Raw genomic sequence first — 26,917 nt, 5'->3', positions numbered from 1 at the left:
TTCTTTCGGTTAACTATTTTCTCATAGTAACCATTATATTTTTTTTGAATGGATATAGATAAAAATAAATATTAATTTCCATTTGTTATACTTTATAGAGGTTCCGGTAATTTTTTTACAAATTTGTAATTAATTATTTATTTTTGGGTCAATTTTTTTGAGATTCTCGGTCAAAAGTATTTATTTTTTACGAAAAAAAGTGAGGGAACCTCCATAGGTTATGTCATTTGAGAAATTGAGGCCTAAATCTGGAGCAGTAAATTTTTTTATATTATGAGGATATTGAAGTCCCCGCAAAAATTTTTTTATACCAGTTTAGCCCTCTATTATGTAAAATCGTCCGTAACAACATTGAAGCCTAAACCGGAATTACTTTCCACACAGTTCTTAATCTCCAAAGTCCAACTTGTCCCTCAAATACCTCACGTAGTGTTTTGAGGTTCGTACTGGACTTTGTTTTTTGACTCGAGATTATTCTCGTTTGAAATGCTAATGGGCCATAATAAAGCTGGACCATATTGGCCACCTGACGGCAATTAAAATTAACACACGAAAAAATTACTATGGCGATAGTAAAATTTCCAATGGTTACAGTAATTTGTGGTATAATCGTTGGCCATTTTAATAATAAAGATGAAAAATAAAAGGATAGCTATTAGCAGTGCTTAAAATTTAATGCGTATGCACGACAAAATGTCACTTAAAAACTGTATGCTAGCATCGCTACGTCATGAATGTCAAACATTGATTATATTAATTTCCTAATGCTTAAAACCACTTGACTATCAGATGAGAGAGAATTTGATTGCCAGTGGGGATTGCGAAATCTAGTGGTACTTTATCATTGTTGAAATGTGATCCTACTATTTCTATTGATTTACCTTCAATCGAGATTTCAAATCATGTCATTTTAATTTATTAATTTTATTTGTTCAATAATGTATATGATATTTTAATTTTAATATAAACAATTTCTGTGATAATATATTTTTAAATATTTAATGCTTTAATCGGCAGGTTGTCGTATGATTTTATACCTTTCCCACGTGTTTTAAGATGCAATAACGACCTATTTTAATCATAATTATTGTAATCTACAATTGTAAAAAAAAAAAAAAAACAATAATAAATTATAACAATTATCACGAATATAATTAAAATAAAAAGCGCATTGTTTTATCGCGCTATCACGAGCTTTTCACGATATATAATTTCATTAATATATTTGTGTATATATTTATATATGACAATATTAAAAAATACATACTGAGGAAATACTGCAAAGAAAATATTTTAAAAAACGTTAATAAAAACAATTACCATTCAAATATTATACTGTGAAATAAATAAAATCATTAACAATAATAACGACAATATATAATATTAATATTCATATATAATTAATTAATAATATTAATAAGTATATGTGACGACCAACAGCGCATTACACGAGCTTTTTTTTTTAAATTTCAAAAAATTAACGATGGCGATCACGAGGCATTCCTAAAAAAACTCATTTCAATCAAAAACAAAAGAAAGAAAAAAAAACACATGTCACGTAATAAAATAAAAAAAAAATTAGTCAACATTTTAGCAATCGTGTCGATCAATTCTTGTTATACAATTGACATTGCTTTCTATTTTTTATTTTATCGTCGCATTGATTATTAAATCTGCGACAATAATTTTATCGGCACCTTAAAACCGTCATAAGTCCAGGAGCCTAACTTCAAAACACAGGTCTGTACGTCGTACGGAAAGAACTCAACATCAATGGAGCAGGAGGATTTATAAACAGCTGGAGGTTGCCATACAACCAGTCCGGAATAGTATACAGTTGCCTTGGTCATCAGTGTCACCTCGTAGTTTCCATCAGCGCTGCAATCACCGAACAACACAACCCCGATGATCTCGATTGGTCCTGAAATTGTTTTTTCCGACCAGGCTGTTGCTAAAAACGACCTTTACTTTTTTCCGTTTTTTTGTAGTGATACTTATGTATACATATTAGTCAACAATTATTTCAATTTTTTCAGTTTTGTATTGTTAAGGTATTGTTACATAATTTCATAAATTTTAAGTATATCTAAAACTGATAAAAGATGATGAGAATTAGTTGCGTATAAATTTTTTTACGTAAAGCTATTTTTGATTATAGTTAATTAAGACAGTTTTCGAGTGATGGGTATAGTGTCAGCAAGTTATAAAATTTTGTATGCTTATACACCAATAAAATTTGAATTTGATTGACCATCTCTAATTCGAGATATTTAACATCAAAGTTCGAATCATTGAAATTGCGAGCGATAAAAAGTATGCGTTTCAAGTCACGTTCATGATTTTAATAAGAAAGCTAACTTTCAGAAACTTGTGAAAAACTAACAGAAAATTAATGAATTTGAAAAAAAAAAAAAAAAAGTATTTTCGATCTCATTGTTGAGATATAGCAACGCAAATTTCAACAATAAATGAAAAAATATACATGTCGATGAATGGAAAAAAAATAATCTGACAACACCCCGATGAAAAATAATTTTATATAACTGTATACAGTTATATATGAATCATATACAATTGGATAAAGGTGATGCATAATTATATAAAATTTTTATATAATTATATACAATCGTATATAATTCTGTATAAAAATGCAAAAAAAATAATAAAATTATATACAAATGTATATATTTGTATACAATTCTATAAAATTATATATAATCTAAACGAATACAGTATGTAATTATAAACAAATGTATATATTTGCATACAATTATATAGAATTGTATAAATTATATATAATCTATATGAATACAGTATGTAATTACAAACAAATGTATATATTTGCATACAATTATATAGAATTGTATATAATTATATACAAATGTATATATTTGTATACAATTCTATAGAACTGTATATAATTATATATAATCGATACGAATACAGTATATGGTTATGTACGAATGTATATATTTGTATACAATTCTATATAATTATACATAATCTAAACGGATACCGTATGTAATTATGAACAAATGTATATATTTGCATACAATTATATAGAATTGTATATAATTATATATAATCTATATGAATACAGTATGTAATTATATACAAATGTATATATTTGTATACAATTCTATAGAACTGTATATAATTATATATAATCTGTACGAATACAGTATGTGATTATAAACAAATGTATATATTTGCATACAATTAAGTAGAATTGTATATAATTATATATAATCTATACGAAAACATTGAGATTATATACAAATTATACACACGATTGTATAAAATCTTTTCTCATCGGGACTGTACGTGAGTATGCGTAGTACTATTTGAGCGGTAAATTTGAACAGATAGTACACTATACCAGCACTGGTACAACTTCTCACGGGTATAGTATCAGACAAAAGCAATGTTTCGTTTTAATTACTATCTAACCAACTCTTACCGCACATGTGGCTCATAACTTTTTGACAATGTTATAGCAGGTCAACTAAAGGCAGAAAATTCAATGACTTTTTATTTTAATTTTTCTGATTGAAGAAAAAAAATTGATATGGAGAATTTCCAAAAAGTTCAGAGTAAATAAGTATTAAGAATTTTTTTTTCTTTTTTTTGTGATAACACAATACAATAAAATAAACTTTCTGACTCACATTATAAAATTATTCGAATGTCATTTTCAAAAGTTATAAAATTATGTAACAATACTAAAAATTTGATTCATAGTTTTATAAAATCTTTCGGTTAAAAAAAAATATAAATTTCAAAATTTAGCAAACAAAGCAACAACCTGATCTTTCTCGAGGTATTTTAAACCCAACAAAAAAAAAATTCAATTCCAAAAGCATAACAAGTATGTGTTGCTTTTGAAAAAATAACCATCATTTCTGAAATGGATATTGATAGTTTATAAATTAAAAAAAAACTTATTGGCTACCATGCAAATTTACCTTGAAGCCGTCATAGGTCCACGAACCAAACTTGAGAACGCAGGTCTGCTCGTCGAACGGGAAGTACTCGACGTCAATTTCACAGGAGGATTTATATATTGCCGGTGGCTTCCATTCGACCAATCCCTGATGGTAGATTGTGGCCTTGGTGGCCAAGGTCACCTCGAAGTTTCCGTCCGCGCTGCGAGCGAGCACATTAGTGGTTCTGGGCGCTGCGGCGGTCGAGCTTACTTTGTACTTACGATTCAATATCAAAGCCCACGATTTTTTTTTCTTTTTTATCGTTCCATTTATTTTTATTTCTTTTTTTTTATTTACTTATTTTAACTTTTGAATTTAATTGAATTCCACTTTAATGTTATATCGACCGAAATTTTTATGACAAGTTAAATCAAGAGAAAGAGAGAGATTTAATGGAGCGAGATAAAGAAGCCGATTATATCAATCGAATACTTTGCATATTATAGCTGTTGAATACTATTGTATTTGTATCATTAACAACGGCTTATCTACCGAACTTTACTAACGTTCTTTATTGACTACGCCTCGGTACGATAGTTCAGCTTTGTGTTTTTAACAGTATTGTAGCAAAGCATGCCATTGGGAAAATATTTAAGCAATAGAATAATACTACAAAGTGAACGTCAAATTTGATGTTATCTGAAAATTAAGTTAATAACAACAGATAATAGTAAAAACAAAAGATACTGTACACATAAGATGCTAAAAATTATTGTATGTAACTCATGCCGAATACGCCGCTAAATGGCTAAAGTCAGCCTCATAAAATTTTATATTAAAATGCAATTCTTTCTAATTGGTTAATGAGTGATTTAATGTATATTAAATCACTACTTTTTATGTTAAATCATGAAATGTCAGTGAATGATCGTAAAATATGTGAAAAATGATATTAGCGCATTACTAGTTTTTGTTATAATGGAGTGTCCAGGAACTAATTTTGTCAAAAGTAGTTAAACATGTGACTGAAAACAACAGTTCCTGCCTTGAAAAAATGGTTACTCTGTTGAACAGTAATGGAACGCAAAATGGAATGATTTCACAATTGCAATGGAATGTAAACACGATAACCAGTCATGTTTTCGACATAATGTGTAACATAGTAATGGTTACTATGTTGAATCGTACTGCCATATGTAAAAACGACCCACTTCTATTATAACGAGAGCTAGTTATGTGCTAAGATCAGTTTTTAGGCACAGTAACTATTTCCATCTATTTTTTCCGTATGTAAGGTACCGGCGGGTAATAAGCCCTAGCTAAGGGAGATTTTGAATAGAATCGAAAATATTGCATTTAATTATCGAAATGTATCATTAATCTTTATTTCAATACATTAGCTATAAAATGTAATAAAATAATGATAATTTTTACCATAAACAAACAAAAAATTATACTTTTACAAAAGCCATAAGAATAGGCCTTATTTTACTACGGTAGGGTAATAAGGTCACGGGTTAAACAAAATGGAATAGTTTAACTATACCTAATAAAATTGGTATTAGAGATGAATCATCACTTAAATTTAGCAACAATACTTTTTAAGAGTCAGAAGACTAGATTGTTTTTTATGATTTCTTCTGCACTATGACATCATACGATGGATAATGAAATATAGAAGACAAGGAACGTGGTATCGGGACTCTATAACTTTGTCGTAACATCTCTGTGTAAGACTCTTTTACTAGAGTAGCTTTTAGCGGAGGCGATTATTTTAGATATCATTTCTGTCACTTAGGCCTTATTACCCGACAGGCCTTATTACCCGCGGGTATCTTACCCAAAAATTTAACGGGATTATATGATTCATACACTGTGAAAAATTCCCATTAAATTTTACTATGGGTGCATTGTAACCCCGGACCATAAGAAAACTGGTACAAAATTTACAAGTGTACCATAGTAAACGTATGCGCATAGGTCCCAATCGTGTCGTCTGCGCATACCGTTTACTATGGGATACTTGTAAATTTTGTACCAGTTTTCTTATGGTCCGGTGTTACAATGCACCCATAGTAAAATTTGTTGGAAATTTTTCACAGTGTATATGGGGAAAGTATGATCTACATATGTTCAATTATTATATATGTTCCATATATTTTCGATATGGGTCTATATGATTCATTCTTCACGAATTAACATACCATCGGACTTGTTTTTGCAAATCTTGACTTTATATTAATATACTTATCATATAATTCATATGTATGCAAGTTCGCACTTGAAATATACAAATAGTAAACTTGCGAAATGAAGAAAAAATCTTTAAGTATGAATTCTAGGATGGTTTTAAATATTTACTTCATTTCTTACGTAACCAACTTAACAAATGATTTTTTTGAATAAAAAAGAACATGATGCTTAATTCCATTGAACGAAACTTTCCAAATGCTCAAGTCTTCAGATAAGTTTAATTATAGTTGCTAAGTTAACGACTACATACATACTGCAGCCGAAAAGATAATTGAATACATCTGAGAATTAAGTTAGATCACTAAATTGGTTTACGATGATGTGAAAACTTTGGATAAAATGTTCCATTTACTAAACAAATTTGGGGATGAAACATCAAAGTCAGAGTTAACGATTGAATCATTTCGTTTGATATTTTGGTATCAATTCCGGCGAATTTCATGCTAGAATTCGCAAAACTACCAAAGTTATAGTAACTAAGTGATTCGGTAGCGCTGATCCACTTATAGGTATACTATATCTATTTAGTTTTTGAATAACTAGTTTCTCGAAATAACTTATTCGTGAGTGGTGCAAATGATATCTATGCAACCAATAAACTGACTTTCATTTTGACTTTGGTCTGTATGTTTAGCAAATATTACTTAATGATGTGACGAAATGGAATACAGATGTTCTATGTACATACATTTTATCTCTTTACCGTAAAAAAGTAACGTCTCGCAGCGGATTTTCAAAACAAAAATAATATATTTCTTATTTTGAATTCACTGTTTTCTCAAAAGAACTATTATTTAGTTTTAGTTACATAAAAAATTAAAACTGTTTATCTACGAAATATAACGCAGTGATATTTTTCTACTTTTAACCATCTGGGAATTATTTTCTCAAGCACTAGAACAAAAAAGGTGTTGTGGCGCATGATGACTAATAATGCATACTTTCATACTTATGAAAGAAAAAAATAAATAAAAACAAAATTAATTTTTTTGAACATGAATGGTAACATGTTCTAAAAACTCATAACTGAAAACCCGTAGGAAAATTGTCACTGACAAATTATTCTACTTAAAAATTCAGAATAGTTAGATTTTATTAGCGTCATTTTTGCCAAAAGGAATAAAAATGCATGCGTGCAATTAAAATTTTAACACAGGTATTCTAACTACTCGTGAAGCTTGGCCGTAAACAAATTCGTTAATTTTAGACTTTTATAAATTTATGAATTGATAATCATTACAATTTCTTTAGCTTCCGGAAAAATGCGTAAGACAAACTTCCTTGGAAAATATTCATCACTCGAGTCCCATAAATAATTAAAACGTAATTCGAAATCTAATTCCGGAAATACGGTATCTCTGCCGATCTAAGTATTTTTAACCGCTATTACTGTTTAAACTCGAGGCTCTACACTGAACTGGAACGCAACTACAAACGAAAGCTTGCTAGTAGATAAACTGAGTGTATTTGTGGGTTTTTTTTCTTTCTGGATCCACTGCTACAATCACGATTGCAGGAAAATGCGGTAATGTTGGAAACGATCTCAGTTTCTGGGAAAGAAAATTGAATAAAATATATAGAAAAAAAATGGAGAGATGCAATTGGTCGAAAAAAATTATAGGGAAGAAATGGATACTGTCAAAGCATTCCAGAGTATCGAGTTTAGATATAATTAATGAAAGTCTAATTTCGACTAAATGGTGCAAGTATAAAAGACTTCTTTTTTTTATTAACATGCTTTGGGATTTCTCATATTTGGTAGAAACATAGACAGTAAAAATAAACAGAAAAATCAGTAAGCATACTGGTATTCGATACACAGTAAAAAATATTGTGTTACAATCAACACAAGCTGTGTATTAAAAACGGTCCATACAAAATTTATGTTAAAATTTCAACACAAAATTCGAGTAATATGAGAAGTACAAAAAAATGTTAACTTGTACATTTTAATTTTGTACCATGAATTATTTTTAGGTTATCAAAAGTATCAACAATTATTATTTAACATTGAACTATTTTGTGATAGTAAACATGGTCCTAAAGTTAGCGGACAGTTAACAATTTTCGAATTTTTTTATCAACAAATCAATTACGAAAAAAAAAAAATAATAAAAATATGCGCATGTAGAAAAGTAAAAAAGCAACAGATGCAATTTTTTAAATATTTTTTTTTTTAACTATACGAATCATGAACTTTGTCAACTTAATTTTTTTATGTCCAATTGAAACTAAATAAAATCAATGCCACAAAATTAATAACTAACCAAGCAGAACTAATTCTTAATGGTGCTTCCCGCGTGAATAGAAGGATGATATTTTTTTAACGCAATCCAGCTGTCACTTCAACACTTTTTTTATTAAAAATTTTAAAGTAACACAGAGAATTGTGTTGATTTGACACCAAATAATCAACATAAAAAATTTAATACGAGCCGTTTTTAACACAGATACACAATATTTTTTACTGTGTACGCTCAAGTCGTGAATGCAATAAATTAGTGGAATAAAAGCAATATCGATTTTACCCGTTAAAGCTTCACTCATATTCATTTCAACCTTATCGGCATGACAATTGTTTAAAATTTGTTAATCAGAAATTAATTTGCTTCAAGTGACTTTGAGAAGATGTTATCAAAAATAAAGATTTAGGAAATCAAAAAGTGCTTGTATCGAACAGTAATGTTATGTTTTAAAACCTTAAATTTTAAAAAAGTTTGAATCACCCGCGTTTTTTTCATAAAAATGTCCGTAGTAAATATTCGGTAATAAAAGTGAACGAGAAAAGTAAGATAAAGAAAACATTCCTAATAAAAATGGCTGCAGTGTGTGTTTGTTTACACGTAAAATTGCCGGTTTAATTGTTTCTGCGCGGTGTTAGTTATAATTAATGTTCATTTGCAGTGTTATTACTCTCGTTTGTTTGCTAGTCACTTCAGTTTACTCATTTTATTTTTTAAGTGAAAGTTTTAATTAACCAAATAAAATTACTAAAAAATAAGTGAAAGTAATATTTCTGCCTTATTTACAAATAAGTGACTAAGAATGAAACACGATTTTAGACTGCGAATGACGTCAGTCTTCGCTTACGCCTGAGGCAGCCAAATTCACCCGTCTGAAATCGTCGTTTCATCCCTTGTCACACAATATACTATTTTAATTAATGTTTCAATACCTGTGAAAAAATGGGTTAAATCTACACAGATCCAATTTATTTCATTATAAAGATCTACATAAGTCTAAATATATCTAATCTATTTTTCACGAGTAATTAAGGACGTTCGACCGAAACTAGCCGGGAAAAAATAATTTTGATCTACGTATTTCTCCGTTGATCAATGGAGATCAAAAAATGGCGAATCAGATGTACATAGATGTACGGAGATATAAGATGATCACAATTGTGATTACCGTTGATCTCATAACCCATATAACCTAAAAATTTGTTTTGATCTAAGTAGATCTACTGAGATGAACGTTGATCTACAGAAATTTGGAGGTTACATGGGTTATGAGATCAACTTACAACGAAGTAGATATACGGCCATCACAATTGTGATCATCTTATATCTCCGTACATCTGTGTACATCTGGCTCGCCATTTTTTTGATCTTCATTGATCAATGGAGATGTACGGAGATCAAAATTATTTTTTCCCGGGTAGTGAGTCAAAATAGTGTTTGAATTTTTTTGATTGCTAAATTCTTCTAATAGTTATAAAAATTCATTATTTTAATTTATAATAACGTAACGAATTCATAAATTAATATTTATTACTTGTTTAATTAAAAAAAGTAATGAAATTACTTGGTTATTTTTGACTCATATGATTTAATAAAAAGATTTGGCAACAGCGCGTTCTAAGTTCTTAAACATCGATATTCAAATTAAAGCGGGAAAAATTTATTTTTAATCTCGTCTCTCTTATTAATGTATTTCTATCTTTGTTTTTTCTCTCAGCTGCTTTCGCGACGTTGCCAAACCCTCAATAATATGTATCTCTGTCGATTAACGAGATTAAATAATAAAGTTTAACTTGAATTATTTAAATAATTACAACGGTAACACTATATTGTTAAAATCTTATCATATTCTAAAAATATTCAAGTTTATGGCATGTGGTTTTTTATTTCTTAAACTTGGGAGGTTAATAATGAAAAAAATCGAATAAGTCATGACGGAAGCTTGTCGGCCATAAGAGTCTGTGTTTAAGAACTTTAAAAACGTCATTTTTAAATCTTTTTTTCTAAAAAACTTGACAGTGGATCATATTCAAAGTTTGAGAATACATAGATAAAGTACTTCTTTACATGTATACTAAGTTTCAACCTGGATTAAAAGAAACGATTCGAAACAATTTGTAATGTTAAACTTCCATAAGAATGGCGATTCAAAAGTATTCAAAAGCATTAAAAAGTATTTAAAATTTTTTTTTTCTAATCGTTTCTTTTAATAAGGGAAATCTTAAAGTTGGAAAATTCTTTTTACATTAGATTCAGTCGAACTATCTTAATTCAAAAGTTATCAATAGTCGATTATATAATAAAGTACTTGTTTTCATTTTATAAGTATGTACATTAAAATTCGATGGCTAGTTTACTACTACACGCAAAAAAAGTTAAGGATACAAAGAGTTGATGTTCAGATAAATTGTGAATAGAAAGCAGAATAATAATGGCTAATTAGTGTAAAACTGAGTCTTTTGAAAACTATTAACTGCTTGAGTTATTGTATCGTGAACACAACCTTTTGTAAATGTTTTATTATCGTGATAATTATTTCTGTGCCGTTGGCATTATAGTCAACACCATGTTTTACTACAAAGACTAGCCAATTTAGAGGCTGTTCTACCAGACGCTACTTGAGTTTTCTCGTTAGCAAAAATCTCGAACCAATGCACATAAACCAAGGGTTTTTAAGTGATTATTTCCTCTTTATTCACTAAACTAAGTATATATAAGGTGAGAGGTATGTACAAGAAAAACATATAACGACATATGTCAATTAAATTGCAATCTCTGAAAAAAATTGCGGATGTTCTTTAACTTCAATTACCCCAGTTCCAAAGTTTGCGATACAAACTGATAATCAATAAGTTTAACAGCTTGCTTCCTGAGTAAAAAAAATACTTGTGTTCTAAACTTTTATACTTCTGGTTTTTTAACAAATGATCGCATAAACGTCTTAAAAATTATAACATGATCAGTTACATATTAAAGGTGGGGATGGTTTTTGTTCTCGTGTTCACAGTCTGGGTCTATAGTTGGCCACTTTTCGGCCAAGAAAAAATTTTATTATTTTTTTGGTCTGTCCATTTTCAAAATAATTTTTATATTTGAATCGTTTATTTGAGAAACCCCATAAATCAAGAAAACGAAATTTTTCAGAAAAGACAAAAAACATTTTTCTGGAAAAACTTGCCATTGAAATAATAAATAAATAAATGAAGAGAATAATGTTTGCGTCTCTGAAAAATATTCAAACAAGAAAAATTAAATTTTTTAATTGAAACTACTTAAAAAAATTATTTAAAGTTGATTGACTTATGGGGTTTCTCAACCAAACGGTAGAAAAAGTTATAAAATAATTATTTTTTTAATTTTTTTCCACTTAAATAATTTATTAGACTAATAAAATGAAGTATATAATATGTATATAAACTCTGAAACTCAGAAATTACAAAAAAAAAAAAAAAAATTAATTCAAGTATTTTAATTAGTCATATTATTTTTTTTTTTTCTAAAAAAAGCGCGAATTTTAAATAAAAAAGTAAAAATTATTTCTATAAAACTTAAACTGCATATGTTTATTTGAAAATCCCCATAAGTCATTGACTTATGGGGTTTCTCAATAAAATTAAATTTCCGTCACCCTGTTAATTGTTTTTTAAACACTGATTCGATGGATATTTTTATTAATTTCTATGGAGGGGCATCCAAAAAACCCAAAAATGCAAAAAACCCAATTTCGAAAAAAACATGACTTATGGAGTTTCTCAAATAAACGATTCATTTATAATGATAAATAGTTTTCTAAATCAATATAGAAATTAAATCCAATTTCAATCATTTTTTTTTTAAACTATAAAAATTGTATTTAAGTATTTTTTCAATTTACTGACGATCAATATTTAACGTGTTAAAGTGGCAGATAATTGACAATTATCGATTGCTCTACAGTGATAATGAATCTTTAAGATGACAAGGAATCTGTTTTCCGACCCTATCTTAAAATACAAATTTGATTCAACTATCTGATAATTAATAAAATATCTAACTAGCACTAAGGTACTTATTTATGTGTGCATTAATTATGAGTGCAATTAGTGATTGAATTTTGAGATGATAAGTATGTCTATATTTACTATCGTTGGTTACTTTATACGTATCGTTAAGTCAGGACAGAACTTTCAAACTAATAAACTGTTCAATTGTGTTTGTTAAACAACAGCATCCGCTGAGCAGGAAAACAAACAGTCTGTAAGTAAAGACATAGCATTGAACATTAAACACTTATCTTAGAGCTTTGCGATAGGATATTTAATAATTGTAGTACAACGAAAATATCATTAAAACTTTTCGTATGTTTAGAAATAAAAGATTTTCCTGATCAAATACTTATTCTCTTAGTTAACTGTTTCGAAATCTCATCAAATTATATAAAATTTTAAAACATTGTATGAACTAACTTGAATTTTAATAAGGCCGTTTTCGGTACAAAATTTTTTATGCGACTCATGCCCGAAATTGCTTCGCTAACAATATAAAGTTAGCGTGATAAAATTTTATATTAAAATACAATCCTTTCTGATTATTCAAATGTGTGATTTCGGCTTCACCTCGGTCTACTATTACATGTGATCTGAGAATTTTCTTAAGTGACTGGTTATACAAACTATAGATTAATGTAACCATTTCTATGCTGCGTGTACTGTAATAAAAGCAGTGTTAAAAATGGACTAAAATACCGGTGTTAAACCGGTGTAAAAGCGGGGTAAACTTTGTCCGCTTGGAGTATTAACTTTAGAGATTATAAAACACAAAAAAATGTCAATTCTTTATGAAAATTAATAAAAAATATCATTTATTAACAAGTATAGTGATCGACTAAGTAAAAATATTCACAAAGTAAAATATTTTAACATCAGTACAGAATATTTACACCAGCGGAGGTGTTATTTCAACACCGCTTTCGGTGTTGAAATTTAACACCGCCGATTTTAGCACCTACACCGCTTGGACTTACCTCGATGATTTTTTACAGGGTAGGCATATTTACTTGACATTTCTCTCCGTGTATAAATCTTTTAAATCACTACATAGTATAAAACAAAGTCGCTTTCTCTGTCCCTATGTCCCTTTGTATGCTTAAATCTTTGAAACTACGCAACGGATTTTGATGCGGTTTTTTTTAATAGATAGAGTGATTCAAGAGGAAGGTTTATATGTATAATAACATAATATAATTTAGTATCAGCATTGCACCCGTGCGAAGCCGGGGCGAGTCGCTAGTTAATGATAAAATAAATTATTTTCATAATTCCGATTGTGTGACGCTGACTTAAGACATTTAATGGTGTATGTCTTCGTGGATTAATAACATAAATTATCGTCTACACGTGGAAACATCGAATATTGTACTCTCGTATACTGGTAACACTCGATTGCACAAAATGTATAAAATAAAAGTAAAATTTTATTATGAAATTTCATCAAGTTTCATGAAATTTTATAAAAAGATTTTTTCAAGGAGTTAACTCTGTCTGCAAGTTGAAAATATTTATCGTTTTCGAGTTCAAAAGGCTCGGTTACATTTCTGTTTTTTTTAGGAATTTATGAGAGTTTTTTTTCTTTTTAAATATCAATTACTACGTTTTCATTCAATTTGTAACCCCATTCAAGAGATTAAAAAAATAAATGAAACTATGTTTTCAATTTTGTCGTAAATTTTCCGTAGTAGTTTTCATTAACGGCTAGAACTAGACTTCAATTTCACTTAACCTTTACTACTTCACCCTTACCATAATTTAACTTTGCGGACGCTTTCGATTGCTCTTATACTCTTCTTGTAACTCTTTAAAACGTAAGGTGGCAGTATAAAATATGAGAAAATTAGTTTAGATACTCGCTCGATAGTTTGAAGGAAAAGTTTACAGTAGATTGTTCTCTCTTTCATTCATTTGTTCACAAAAAAATGCTTCGTAACACATCTTTAAATTTTAAAAAATACATAGTTTTACTAATAATGTAAGCGTATTCATCAGGGCGGTTAAAGAAAAAAAATCTTTTTTTTAAGGCCTCAAAGGCAAGTTTTAGGCATAAAAAAAAAATTCTCCGGAAATATTAGTCCCGAAACTCAAACCTACCAGTAACTCAGTTAATATTTATTTTCTGGTCAGCTTAAGTTTGCTTCGTCTATTAAAAAGTATTGTTTTAATTGAAGTACATAGTCTTGTAAGGAATTAAATTCTCTATTACAAAAAAACTTCAGAAGTGTTTCGTAACAAGTCCAAAAAAAATAAGTCATGAAGTTGTTAAATACAACAAATCAATTTTTTAATGGAAATTTGTGGCTTTTTATTTAAATATGAAACTCGTACATATTGAAAATGAATACTTTTACCCTACTTAAAAAATCCGATAGATTCTTGTAGCTGTATGTATAAGGCCCTTTACTTAACTATAGCACTTTTCATAGAACTCATTCATTCTTATAAATAGTCCATTTAATTTACTCTTCAGTGTTGTAGGGGGAAATTAACTACTGGATTTTTTTTTATTGATAATATGTAAAAAATTCCGTAGATCACGAAAATAATAATAAGAAAGCTCAATTGGCCGCGTTTTTTAAATAAATTATAAAATAACAATAGGGAAGCCGAGATGCCGTGTATTTTCATTAAAAAACTTCTATCTATTAATGTAAAACCCTTAATGACTGGTATTAAATTAAAGGGTGATAAATTCTGAATAAGAAATGTCAAAAACCAATCTGCTGGGATTTATTATGTTCGCGAAAAAAATTAATTAAAAAAAAACAAAATAATTAGTTGCTTACATTTTGTCACGCTGTCAGTAACAGAGCTGCAGAAACTGAGCTAGAGGGCGCGTGCAAGCCCGGGCTCAGTAGTTGTCATCTATTGCAATTTAAAATGTTCTCACTATTCTATGTTCGTTCTTACATTAACATCGTAACAATAGTACTCACGTAGAGTTATTTTTTTAATTATTTATTAATTTAATTTTTTTGAAATGAAATTGAATTAATAAATAATAAAAAAAATTATAATAATTTCTATAACACAGAATGGTGAGAGCATTTCAAATTGCAGTAAATGAAATATTGAAAAGAAAACAATATTCGTTGAGATCTTCGTAGGATTGAGATTTCAAGCCGTTGAGTCGGGAGAATTTCACACCTAAAGCACGAAAACGCTCAGCCTGCTCTATAGATGGTTGAAAATTTTTGCGTACTTCACTCACGTTCTATCAGTTTGACGTTTTTCATAGGGTGCTAAATTAGATTGAACCTTATATCATATATCATTTTATGACTTAAAAAAAAAATTTCTGTAGCACATTTATATCTATATTGAACAATTTTTTCGAAATGAATACACTATTGTTCTATATTATTATTATTATTGTTACGTTAACTTTAGAGCAGCAGAATTCGTATTCCTGAACACTAATGTTCATTTTACTATTTTCATTTAAGTTTGAAAAGTTTGTGAAGCGGAAAAAAAATTCTCTAAAAATGATAAGAATAAATTTATGGATAATTTTTATATAAAACTATTTGTTAGCGAACCTAACACAAAAGAAACGAAAACTTAAAAATTTCGCCGTCAAGTATGATTGCATTGAAGATACCAAGAAAATTCATTAGCTTTTTTTTTTTTTATAAAGTTATCACAAATTTTAGATAGAGAAGCTTTAGAATAGCTTCAACACTATTATAACATTGAATATATATATAGATATTGACTAACTGGAGTGTTTTTATTCGTATAAATGGTTTGCGAAAAATAAGTTTACGTGAAATTCAATTTACAAAGTTATCACTTTTTTAGTTTTTCTGAAGTCTTACTTTAGTTCAAGTTATCACCTTTTCTTCATTTTATTTTTCATAGATATTAGAAAAATTATTTTTTGCAACTCATGGTATGAAAGCACGTTTTTCATTGGTTAAAAATTATACTACAAAGGATAAATATTACAAAGAATATCCATATTGTTCGTGAAAAATATGGAAAATCTGCACTTGGTATATATACGGATAGATATACTATTTAGTAGTTACTAAACAATCCAACAGAAAACCCAATGAATAGCTGTCTCGAGTTAAGACAACGAAAAGTCCCAGGCAATAGAAAATCGTCTTACTGTATTTAATTATAATGTAGAATTCACTATATGAACCTTGACTCAAAACTCTAGTTATTTTTTATGAGTATCAATATATTAAAAACAATAAAAAAAAATTTGGAAAATCCAAAAGTGCACGACTCATAATGCTCATTTATTATGAAATAATAAAATAATAAAAAAATGGCGGGAAGCAAAAGAATTTTCTCAAAATATTTCGGTTAATAACGAAAAAAATTTATGTAAATAAAAACAAATAGCTGTACTAGACGGTAATGTACAAGCGCCCCTGGTGGAATATATGTACGTATAATGTATAGATATATCACCATTCATGTTAATTTTACGTAGATATATATATATATATATATATATATATATATATATATATATATATATATATATGTATAGTTATACAGCCTTTCTATTCTTTTATTAATTGTAATTAAACGACACTAAGTTACCTAGCCATTTTCAATAGGGGATCTACAAATCTTTCAAAGAATTTTTTAAAAAAAAATTTGTTGCAATTACTGGATTTTTTTGCAAGTTATCGTGTATACGGGATTCATACTTGACGGACAGGAATTTTTTTTTAACTATTTTGATGTTTTGTCGGTTTTGATTGAACTAAATAAATTTTTGAAAAGTATGGAATTAATCTCCATTAAATTATCTTCAAAATGATGTGCAACATATCTTAATTCCGTGAATCAACCAAAGTATAATAATAGAAATAGTTGCCGAAGTGAGGCAAAAAAAATTTTTCGATCGTAAAGCACTCTCTGATGCTTCGCATCATGAGTCGTGCAATAATTTTAAATTATTATAAAAATCAGTTACGTCATATTTAATTGTTACTATTATTATTTAATAATTTTTTGCATCAAAAATAATACAGGAATTAATTTTATATTAATATGATTGAATAATATTTTAGGTTAGTTAAAAAATTAAATTTAATATAGTGTCCTTTTTTACTAGAGGTGGATAGTTCCGGGAACATTTCGGATTGAACCTGAAACGTTTCCGGAGCGAAAAGGAACCAGTTCCGGGAGTTGTACCCGTGAAACTAGGGGCGACCGGGGCAAGACGGCCCCCTGGGGCAAGAAGGCCCACCTGAAAAATTAACCAATTTTTTTTTTCTTGTTTTCTTTTGATTATCACAAATTCAGATTATTTACTCATTTTTTGCCCTATACGTGAAACTAGGGGCAAAATGAATCACTCAAAAATCCTAAAAAAAAAATGTATTTCATATTATTATAACCTAGTCATGATTAATTTAATAGAAACATCATTTTTTGGTTAATTCTATGGATTTGGAGTAAAATAGAGCATTTGAAAAAGTTAAAAATCCCAATAATCAATTTTTTATTCAATAGAAAAATAATTATTAATCAATTATGTTATTTTCTATTAAATATCTTTTAATTTATTCATATAATTTGTTATAGAATCCAACAGAACAATTATAATTATTATATGTAACATTATGAATAATATATCTATAAAATTAACAACGTTAACTATTAAAATGTAACAAAAATACTTTTTTGGATATTAAATTTAATTTAAGTGTATCATAAATCAATCCTCAAAATATTTACAAATGTACATATCGGAAAAACATTCGTCAACTCCTGCACAGGAATCATAAACCCATTCTTTACATTTTTGACATTGAATCCATGATTCTTTTGATTCTGAATACAGTTCATGACAGGAGAGACAGTAACAATCGCTTGGAAAAAAATTAAAACACTCAATTTTTTTCTACAGAAGTGAACAAATTACTCGCATTATATCAAAAAAGGTTATTTCGAGTAATATAAAAGTAAATACAGTTGTTAAAGAGAAAAATATAAACACTTGTAACGCGGGAAATTTTTTTACAATTAAAAAAAAAAAAATTTTTTTTTTCAGGAGCTTCACCAAAATTTTGGTGAATTGAGTTAAAGTTGGTCGAGAGTAAATTGACTTGATGGTTAAAAGCCACAAAGAATAATAATCGGCTTAGGTGGGCCGTCTTGCCCCGGTCTCCCCTATTTAATGTTTTGAATTCTCATGGGTTCAGCTAACAAATAAGTAGACAAATTACATATATATTCACGGCTAACTATATTATTTTATGCTAAATAGGGAATAAATTATGATTGGTATTCAACTCAAAGTTCCATAAGTAATCACCAATCAAAAATTACTCTGCTGCTTTACTGCTTGATGGTAATGTCGGCAGTGGCGGACAATAAAGAACTAGTGAGAATACTAAAGAGAATTTTTAAGAATGATTGGTTATGTATCCTACAGAAGACATAGTTCATGAAACTATGCAGGTCCGGAACTACCCACCTCAATTTTTTACGATTTGGCATTTACCATAACATTCTTTCTTACCATTCAATGCAAAAACTATTGTAACAGATTGAGTAGGAAAGGCTTTTGACACTTGTGTTGGCAACAGTCGCCTAACGGCTCGTGAACCAATCACACTCGTTGTCGAAGACACCTTCCACTCAATGCATCAGCATACTATTCTTTACCCTTTTGCTTTGTCTTAAGTCGTATGTATTTCCAATAAAATAACGTTACTAATTTCGTAAAAAGATTTACTCACTATCTCGAGTAGATAATGGCAGCAAGTTTTCTACTGGATTTTCTCTGGTTTGTTCCCTCCCTAACTAAGAAAAATAATTTGCTCCATGTTAAATTGTTTTGAATTATTCCAAATCATTTTTTAAATCAAGGCTTTCCAATTTGAATCATTGAAAATTAAATTACATTGCTAAAAAAATATAATATTGAATAAAAAAAATTTGTTTTCAACATAATTTTTAAATAAATAACTTAAATAAATTAATGTTACTTCAAAGTTTCTAAATAAAGAAAAAGAAAATGAAGTGATGGAAAAATAAAACGTTCCGATTTCTTTTCTATCCAATAGATTTCTTTGAGTCGGGAACCGATCTATTGTTGAATAGTTGAATCCGCTATTTATTCTGTGGTAGAAACGAGGAATAGATAAGAAATAAAATAGCATATCAGTAGTGGTAGCTAGCACATCGACGTATCGTGTGAAACGAAAGCTTAGTCTTCTTACAACTGCCCCTTTGCTTTTCTATAAAACGATCAATTCTTTTTAGAGATATAACGTCCGGCTGATACATTTTAAACGGATCTCAAGACCTTTCAAGATCATTTCAATTTAATTCTAAGTACTTTTTACGATTATTTTAGTCAAGTCGTATTGCAGTAAAATTACTAGAGTTTAAGCGAATGTTAACATAGTGTTAATGAGGCTCAATAAATTGCTGTATAATCTAGCAATCTACATTTTTATTTTTCAAAAATGTTTACTTGCGTAAGTACAATAAGGATAATACTGTTCGTCCACTTGAGTGACAGAGAAAAAAAATCCGACCTCTCTTAAAAGAGAGCACTATCTTTTAACAACCAATTATTCATTTACTTGAATTTATACCATTTTATTTTCAAGCGGTTTATCTCTTTTAGTAAGAGAATCCAATTTTATTGGATTAGACACGAATCCATACGAATAATCCTATTCACAACACTATCAATGTCATATATTTGAAAGTATCATTTTAACCAGACCATTGTTATTTAATATCACAACAATTGTCTGTCCTATAAATTTCGTAAGTTAAGCCGGCCTCTAATTATTACAATTTTAGTTATTTTAAAATAAGTTAAATAAGCTTGTTGACATTTGAACAGAATTTTGTAAACTACATCAGCTAACTTCATCTGCATATCATTTGTTTCTGAAAATATTAATCAAGAAAAAAGTAAATGCTGTTGAGTACATGTACTTTCTTATTTTTATTCTTTGCATCATATTTCATATTTTTCTGAAAAGCTCTTATTTTTTCATATGATAATACTCTCTAAATCTGAAACAGTGTATGTGCACTACTTTTTAGTGTTTTTCACTGTTTCAGATTTAGAGAGTAATTTTTCAGTTTCGTTTGTTATATCCGACCTTAATAAAGGGACCTCTTTGGCACTCGCCGTAAAATGCAGCGTTAATATTTTCAGCGACAGAAACTTCGGGTGACATCTCTTTGTCTGTATTCTAACCCTATCCAATTAAAATTATGAATTATTCCATCAAGAATCGCTATTCGAGGTGTTAAAAACAACGAACGCTAAGGTATGACAACCTTTGACGCTTGAAAAGTGAATGAACCTCGCAGACCTGGTGAGTTCTTAACCATATTACGCTTAGGCAACCCTCTTTTCTCTTCCTTTTTATTTTAAATTATGTTACTTGTCAAAAAATCACCGCGCAGAAAGAACTACGCGCATAAAATACGAGAGTGGAAATAATTTTGCGTTAATGTTTTTAAACAAAGACTCACATTCAAGGGAACTGCTAGAGTCGGGGATTCGAATCGAACTTAGAAAGAAAGACTCAAACAATAGCCGTGTAAATTTAAATGTAATAATCAAGTAAATAATCGAAGAGATGGATAAAGAGGAAAGTAAGTGTTAAAGACACTTCCCATTTTGTAAACTAAATGCTCTGTGCCCATAGAAATAATTACCAATCAACATTTGTAACTTGGGATAACCATCATGTTAGATTATTTTTAATGTTAAGAACTATCTCCCTTTTCCTGGAACAAATCTTCGTCTTTCGATCAAAGCCATAAAAAGCTGTCCACAGAATTTCCAGTTTACAGGTCACAAAGGTCAACTTCTGAAGTAAGCAATGAACATCAAAAGGTAGATAAAATTACCAATTCCTTAAGCTAGTATAAAGTTTAGATTTTGCACTAAAACCATGAAGAAGCCCCCACGGGGTTATTTGTTCGCGTTCTTACAATAAAAATAAAACTCACAGCTAACCCCCTGGGAAAAAATTTACGTTTGCTCGGTGTCTTCTTTTGATACCCACGCGACCAATGATTATAATTGATTATTTATTAATTGATTAAATCCGGACATAACACGTTTGAAACGACTCAAAATGATTTTTCATATCATTTGCATTGAAATTACGAGTTACGATGCCTGTTTTGCGAATCGAAACATTCCAATTTCAGACTCATGCGATTTAGCATTTGCTTTTGAAAGTTTAATTTTTTGCCCTGTTTATAGGAAGAATGTCGCACGCGCTTATTTTTATTTTATTTTTTTCTCATAAAAGAAAATAACAAGTTTCTTCCCTCGGAACAGAGCAGGAATTTAAACTTTCAGTACAGCAAAAGTGAAAAAAACAATATGAGCTCCACTAAATAAAAACTGAAAAACGGTAACAGTAGAATCTCCCTAATGTGACTCTTCATAATGTTACTCTCTCTAAATTTAACAAGATTCTCTCTAATGTTAACAATCCAGTCTTCCACTACGTTTTTCCGCGCAACCAATAAAAAAAAACCTTAGTAGCGGGCAATTCAAACCTTCCTACTTGCACCGATAAGATTAATACGGAAAGAATTTTCGTATGAATATTGCCATGTTATTTATTCTAAAAATGACTTTAAATCGAGTAATCTTGGGCCATTACGACTTTTTACTTTTGAATTAAGAAATTTTACTCTTTCAGTGAGTAAAAATCAATCAGATTAATTTTTACTCATACTTACGAGTAAAAATTACACCTAGCGGCTGTCTAAATAAATTCTCTTTAGTTCAATTTTTACTCGTCGGTTATGATAAAAAGTTGATTATTCAATTTATAAAATTTATATTGAATTACAATAAAAATTACAATGAAAAGGCTGAAATTTTTATAAAAAATTTAAAAACCACCTAATTGCCGTAGAATATGAATTAATATAAATATTTTGAGAAAGAATGAAAAAAAAAAATTACTCGTATTGTGTTGAAAAAGATAAGATACGAATTTTTTTTTTAATTTTGAAATAAATATTAAGTTATAGAGAGATACAGAGATCGTCTTTTTTTCCATACCTACGTTTGTGTGCGTAACATATCAGTTGTCGCGAGCAAAATAAAAGACTTTTAATCGAAGCCGATGTTAACCGAAGATTAACGGAGACTACTGAAATATTACTCTGCAGTTTAGAGTAAAAATTACTTCCATAAATTAGAAAATTTATTCGAGTTAGAAGCAGTTTTTCATCAAAAAATTCATGGGTTTCAAAGAATGGTATATTGAGGAGTAAAAATTAATCGCATGGAGTAAAAATTAATAGATTAAGATGAGATATTCACAATAATTGATTAAATATAAGACTTTTAAAAAATTACTCAATATTAATATTTAAACAAAAAATTTAAATTTAAAACAAAAAATACCAATTTTTTGCAACGGCCCAGGATTACTCGAAATTACAGAGTAACTTTTATTAAAAAATTCTTACCGTGTACCCAACTTCTTAAATCCTAAATTTTTTTCGTACTAGGGAACCACAGAAATCATTCACATTACGGAATGGTCCGGGACAGGAGTGTTAACATTATGGAGATTTTACTGTAACTGTTGACCAATCCCAAGACTTCCCATGGAATATGGTATAATGCATAGCACGTGGGTTGTTATTATCAGTAAAACATAATCTTCTTAGCACTCGTCTCCGGTGCGCACTAAACATTCGTGCGTTTTCACCTTTGACTCGGGTTAAAAACATTGTGCTTCTGTATAGAGACTCATCTAGCCCGCTATACAATGTTCTGTAATTATTTTCATGTTAACCTTTACGAGATTAACTATTTCTTAGTTTATATGTCTTTTTGTCATTTCAATCTCAAAGCTTTTTTATACTTTATTATAAATAATTTTTTTTTCATTTATGAATCCTGTGGCCGCAAAAAAATCCTTAAAAAAATGAGAAGAAGTAAGAGCGCATGATGTACGATATAAAATATACGTGAGGATTAGCTTGGATAAGCTAGTCTCAGTTTATTTTTCATCATCGTTCTTAGTACTACTATGATGCAAGGGATTCAGCAAAGTATGATGAAAAGTTCTTGACTTTCATCCGTTAAATTACTTTTAAGTAGTATGAGTGAAAATAAGAAAGTATTACATCTTTTTTTCTTTTTTTTTAAATAATAAATAAACTAAAAATATATATTACAACTACTCAGTAAAAAATATTGCGTTAAAATCAACACAATCTGTGTGTTAGAAACGGTCCACACAATATTTGTGTTATTTTTCAACACAGACTATTTGTGTTGAATTTCAACACAAAATTTGTGTTAAAATTTTAACACAAAATTCGAGTAATATGAGAAGTAACTTCAACACTTTTTAAATGTTAATGGTGACACAAAAAAATGTTAACTTGTACATTTTATCTTTGTACCATGAATTAGTTTTGGGTTATCAAGAGTGTGAACAATTATTATTTAACATTGAACTATTTTGTGATAGTAAACATGGTCCTAAAGTTAGCGGACAGTTAACAATTTTCGAATTTTTTTATCAACAAATCAATTACGAAAAAAAAAAAAAATAATAAAAATATGCGCATGTAGAAAAGTAAAAAAGTAACAGATGCAATTTTTTTAATATTTTTTTTTTTAAACTATACGAATCATGAACTTTGTCAACTTAATTTTTTTTATGTCCAATTGAAACTAAATAAAATCAATGCCACAAAATTAATAACTAACCAAGCAGAACTAATTCTTAATGGTGCTTCCCGCGTGAATAGAAGCAAGATATTTTTTTAACACAATTCAACTGTCGCTTCAACACTTTTTTTGTGTTGATTTTAAAGTAACACTCGATAAATGTTGATAATATCGATTTTTATCGTAAGTAACACTTTTAAAGTATTGAATAGTAAATCGATTAAAAATTTTAAAGTAACACAGAGAATTGTGTTGATTTGACACAAAATAATCAACACAAAAAATTTAACATGGACCGTTTTTAACACAGATACACAATATTTTTCACTATGTATTACGTACTATAAATTTTAAAGAATCACCATTGTTACTAAATCTCTTATCATTATTATTATTACATAAATTTATTCAGTGCAAATGGATTTTATTTAAAAAAAATTTTTTCAATTTTCTAAAGATTTATCAAAAATATACAAATATACAAAATTAGTCGTTTTTTTTTTTTCGAAATATATTTAAACAAATTTATACCAGACAGAAAAATCTTATTTACTTTCTTTACGAGTTATTAAGTGAGACTAATTTTTGCTTTAATCAGATTACGTTTAAAAAAATGAAATTGAAAACGAAAAAATTAAATACTTGTTAAATGTATAAAATAAATTGACAATTGCCAGAGTTAGTTAACTGAATGTCTAATTATAACCTTCTTGAAATAGAAGTCGAGTAGAGTCGAGGTCGATTGCTCCGAAAATGTAATGAGTGCTTTAATTGTCGTCGACATTGTGTGATTCTGAAAGGAAAAGCTATTCAGTGACTTCATTTAATCGGAAGAACGATAAAGGAAAGTACAACAAGTTAAATAAGATTGCGAATTTCCAAATTGCAGCTCTTTCTCTACAAGGTATGTTGTATATATAAATATACAAATCAAGACAAGAAGGATTTTAAATCGACGCAGAGGGAAATTCGAATTATCTGGCATTTTGTGCATGCTCCTGACACTGGCACGTAACGTCAATCCACCGGTCGAACGGAATCTCCGAATGACCGTTTCAAGGCTATACTAGCGAGTGGTTTCGAGTTATCTCGTGAGCAGAAGAGAAAGAGATGGAGAGAGATAGTTACAAGTGAGAGATATAGTTCAATAACTCCCTTTGCTCCTTTGCCCCGTCGGTATTAATGCCCGTGTCCGTGTCTGTGAGGAGTGTTTCCATGATTGAAGCACCTGAGATTAGATTGAAGCTTCTGTTGAGCATGGCAATGCAACCTAGAATGCAGTGGTGATCATTGTATACAGTTACTATTTGAGAAATTCAACTATTTGCTTCATTAACATTGATTTGTCGACAATTACAATTATTTTATCTAAATTTCTCAGTAAATTCTTGGGCTAATTAACTTAATAACTTTGTAAAAAATGTAAATTTAAGAAGCGATTTTTATACAAAAAGAATTTTCCAACTTATGATTTTAAACTTAGTGTGTATATTAAGCTGATTCAAAAAAATTGACTATTTTTTTTTCAAAATTATACGGAAAATATTGTTTGAGATGACGAAAGAAATCGGTCTGTCGGTTGACCCTGTGGGCCAGCCCCAAAACTTCCCGCCCATTTCGAGCTCCTTGAGCTCGAAAAATTGTTGTGGATACGTTTTCGAGCTCGAAAATACTTTTGTATGCCTTTGTTTTCGAAAAACAACGTTTTTTACCATTTTTTCTACAACGATATCTCGTATTATTGATTTCTACAACTGACCAAATTTTGAAATTGATTCATCTAGTCGTTTTTGACAAATTTCCAAAATACTGAAAAATTTTTTTTTTTTTTTAATTCTATCATTAACGGTTTCTCTTGAACGAATGAACCAATTTTGATTGTTGAGGCAGCATTCGACGCGGCTTATAAAGTTTTAGAGCTGATTAGATTTTGGAATAAATCTATCGGGCGAATTAAAAGTTATTCAAAAAAAAAACATTTTTGAAAAAATTTTATTTTTGAAATATCTCCGAACGTACCCTACCGATTAAGCTCAATTTTTCAGCTTTTAGATATTGACAAGCCGCGTCGAATGACACATTGACGATCAAAATCGATTTTTTTAAAAATGGTTTATAAATTTCTTAGTGGATAAAAATTAACTAAAGATTTTTGCTGGTGTTGACTATAAAAACAGTAAAAATATATAAATTATCAGAAATTGCCTAAAAATAGGTTGTTATCGGAATAACAGACTAACTTAGTGATTTATCATGGTGAAATATATATTTAGTTTTATACATAAATCCGTATAATATCTCGCAGAGGTTATTTAACCACCATAAATTTATGTTCACGTGCAAGTAAATGCTGTCTCTGATGAGAAACCTCGTAAATTTCGACTTCTCGCCTTAACTTTAACTTAACCTAGATAATTTCCTTGACTTAATTCTTACTTACAATTAAACTTAATTAACGATAAATATTGAAAATCGTATATTTGAAGTTCCACCCGAGTAAAAAAAATCCTTGAATAAAGTTGACTATTTTAAACTTCAAAACATGACACGAGGACGGACTTTTTTCAAATGATTTTTAAAAATCTGAGAATACAAAGAAGTAAACAATCAACTTCACACTATAGTGAATTTTGGGGTACCTCAAAAATTTCGTAAAGAATATTCTTTTTTTTTAATGTTTTTAAACATTATGAAATAATTCTTGCAGTCAAAAATTTTAATGACTTTTATGTCATGATAAAAACTATTAACAATTTTTTTTTCTTCCTTTGTATCCTCTAATTTTCCTTTATGTAAATT

The 26,917-nt window shown here is 28.9% G+C and overlaps 1 protein-coding gene across 2 annotated transcripts in view; it reads right to left on the bottom strand.

Annotated features, from left to right (window-relative positions):
• The window catches only part of LOC103569095 (acetylcholine receptor subunit alpha-like), a 250,877-nt gene that overhangs the window by 87,690 nt on the left and 136,270 nt on the right, over positions 1-26,917 (bottom strand). The window contains exon 5 of one of the 2 annotated variants that reach the window (XM_008546202.2): positions 3,966-4,146. The exons of the other annotated variant lie outside the window; for it this stretch is intronic. Coding sequence (XP_008544424.1) covers positions 3,966-4,146 — 181 coding nt within the window. The remainder of the gene's footprint in view (positions 1-3,965; positions 4,147-26,917) is intronic. 2 annotated transcript variants of the gene reach the window in all.

The sequence above is a fragment of the Microplitis demolitor genome, chromosome 5, assembly GCF_026212275.2.
Source record: "Microplitis demolitor isolate Queensland-Clemson2020A chromosome 5, iyMicDemo2.1a, whole genome shotgun sequence".
Lineage (NCBI taxonomy): Eukaryota > Metazoa > Arthropoda > Insecta > Hymenoptera > Braconidae > Microplitis > Microplitis demolitor.
Note: the sequence above shows the minus strand (reverse complement) of the source record. Positions and strands in the feature narration are given on the sequence as shown.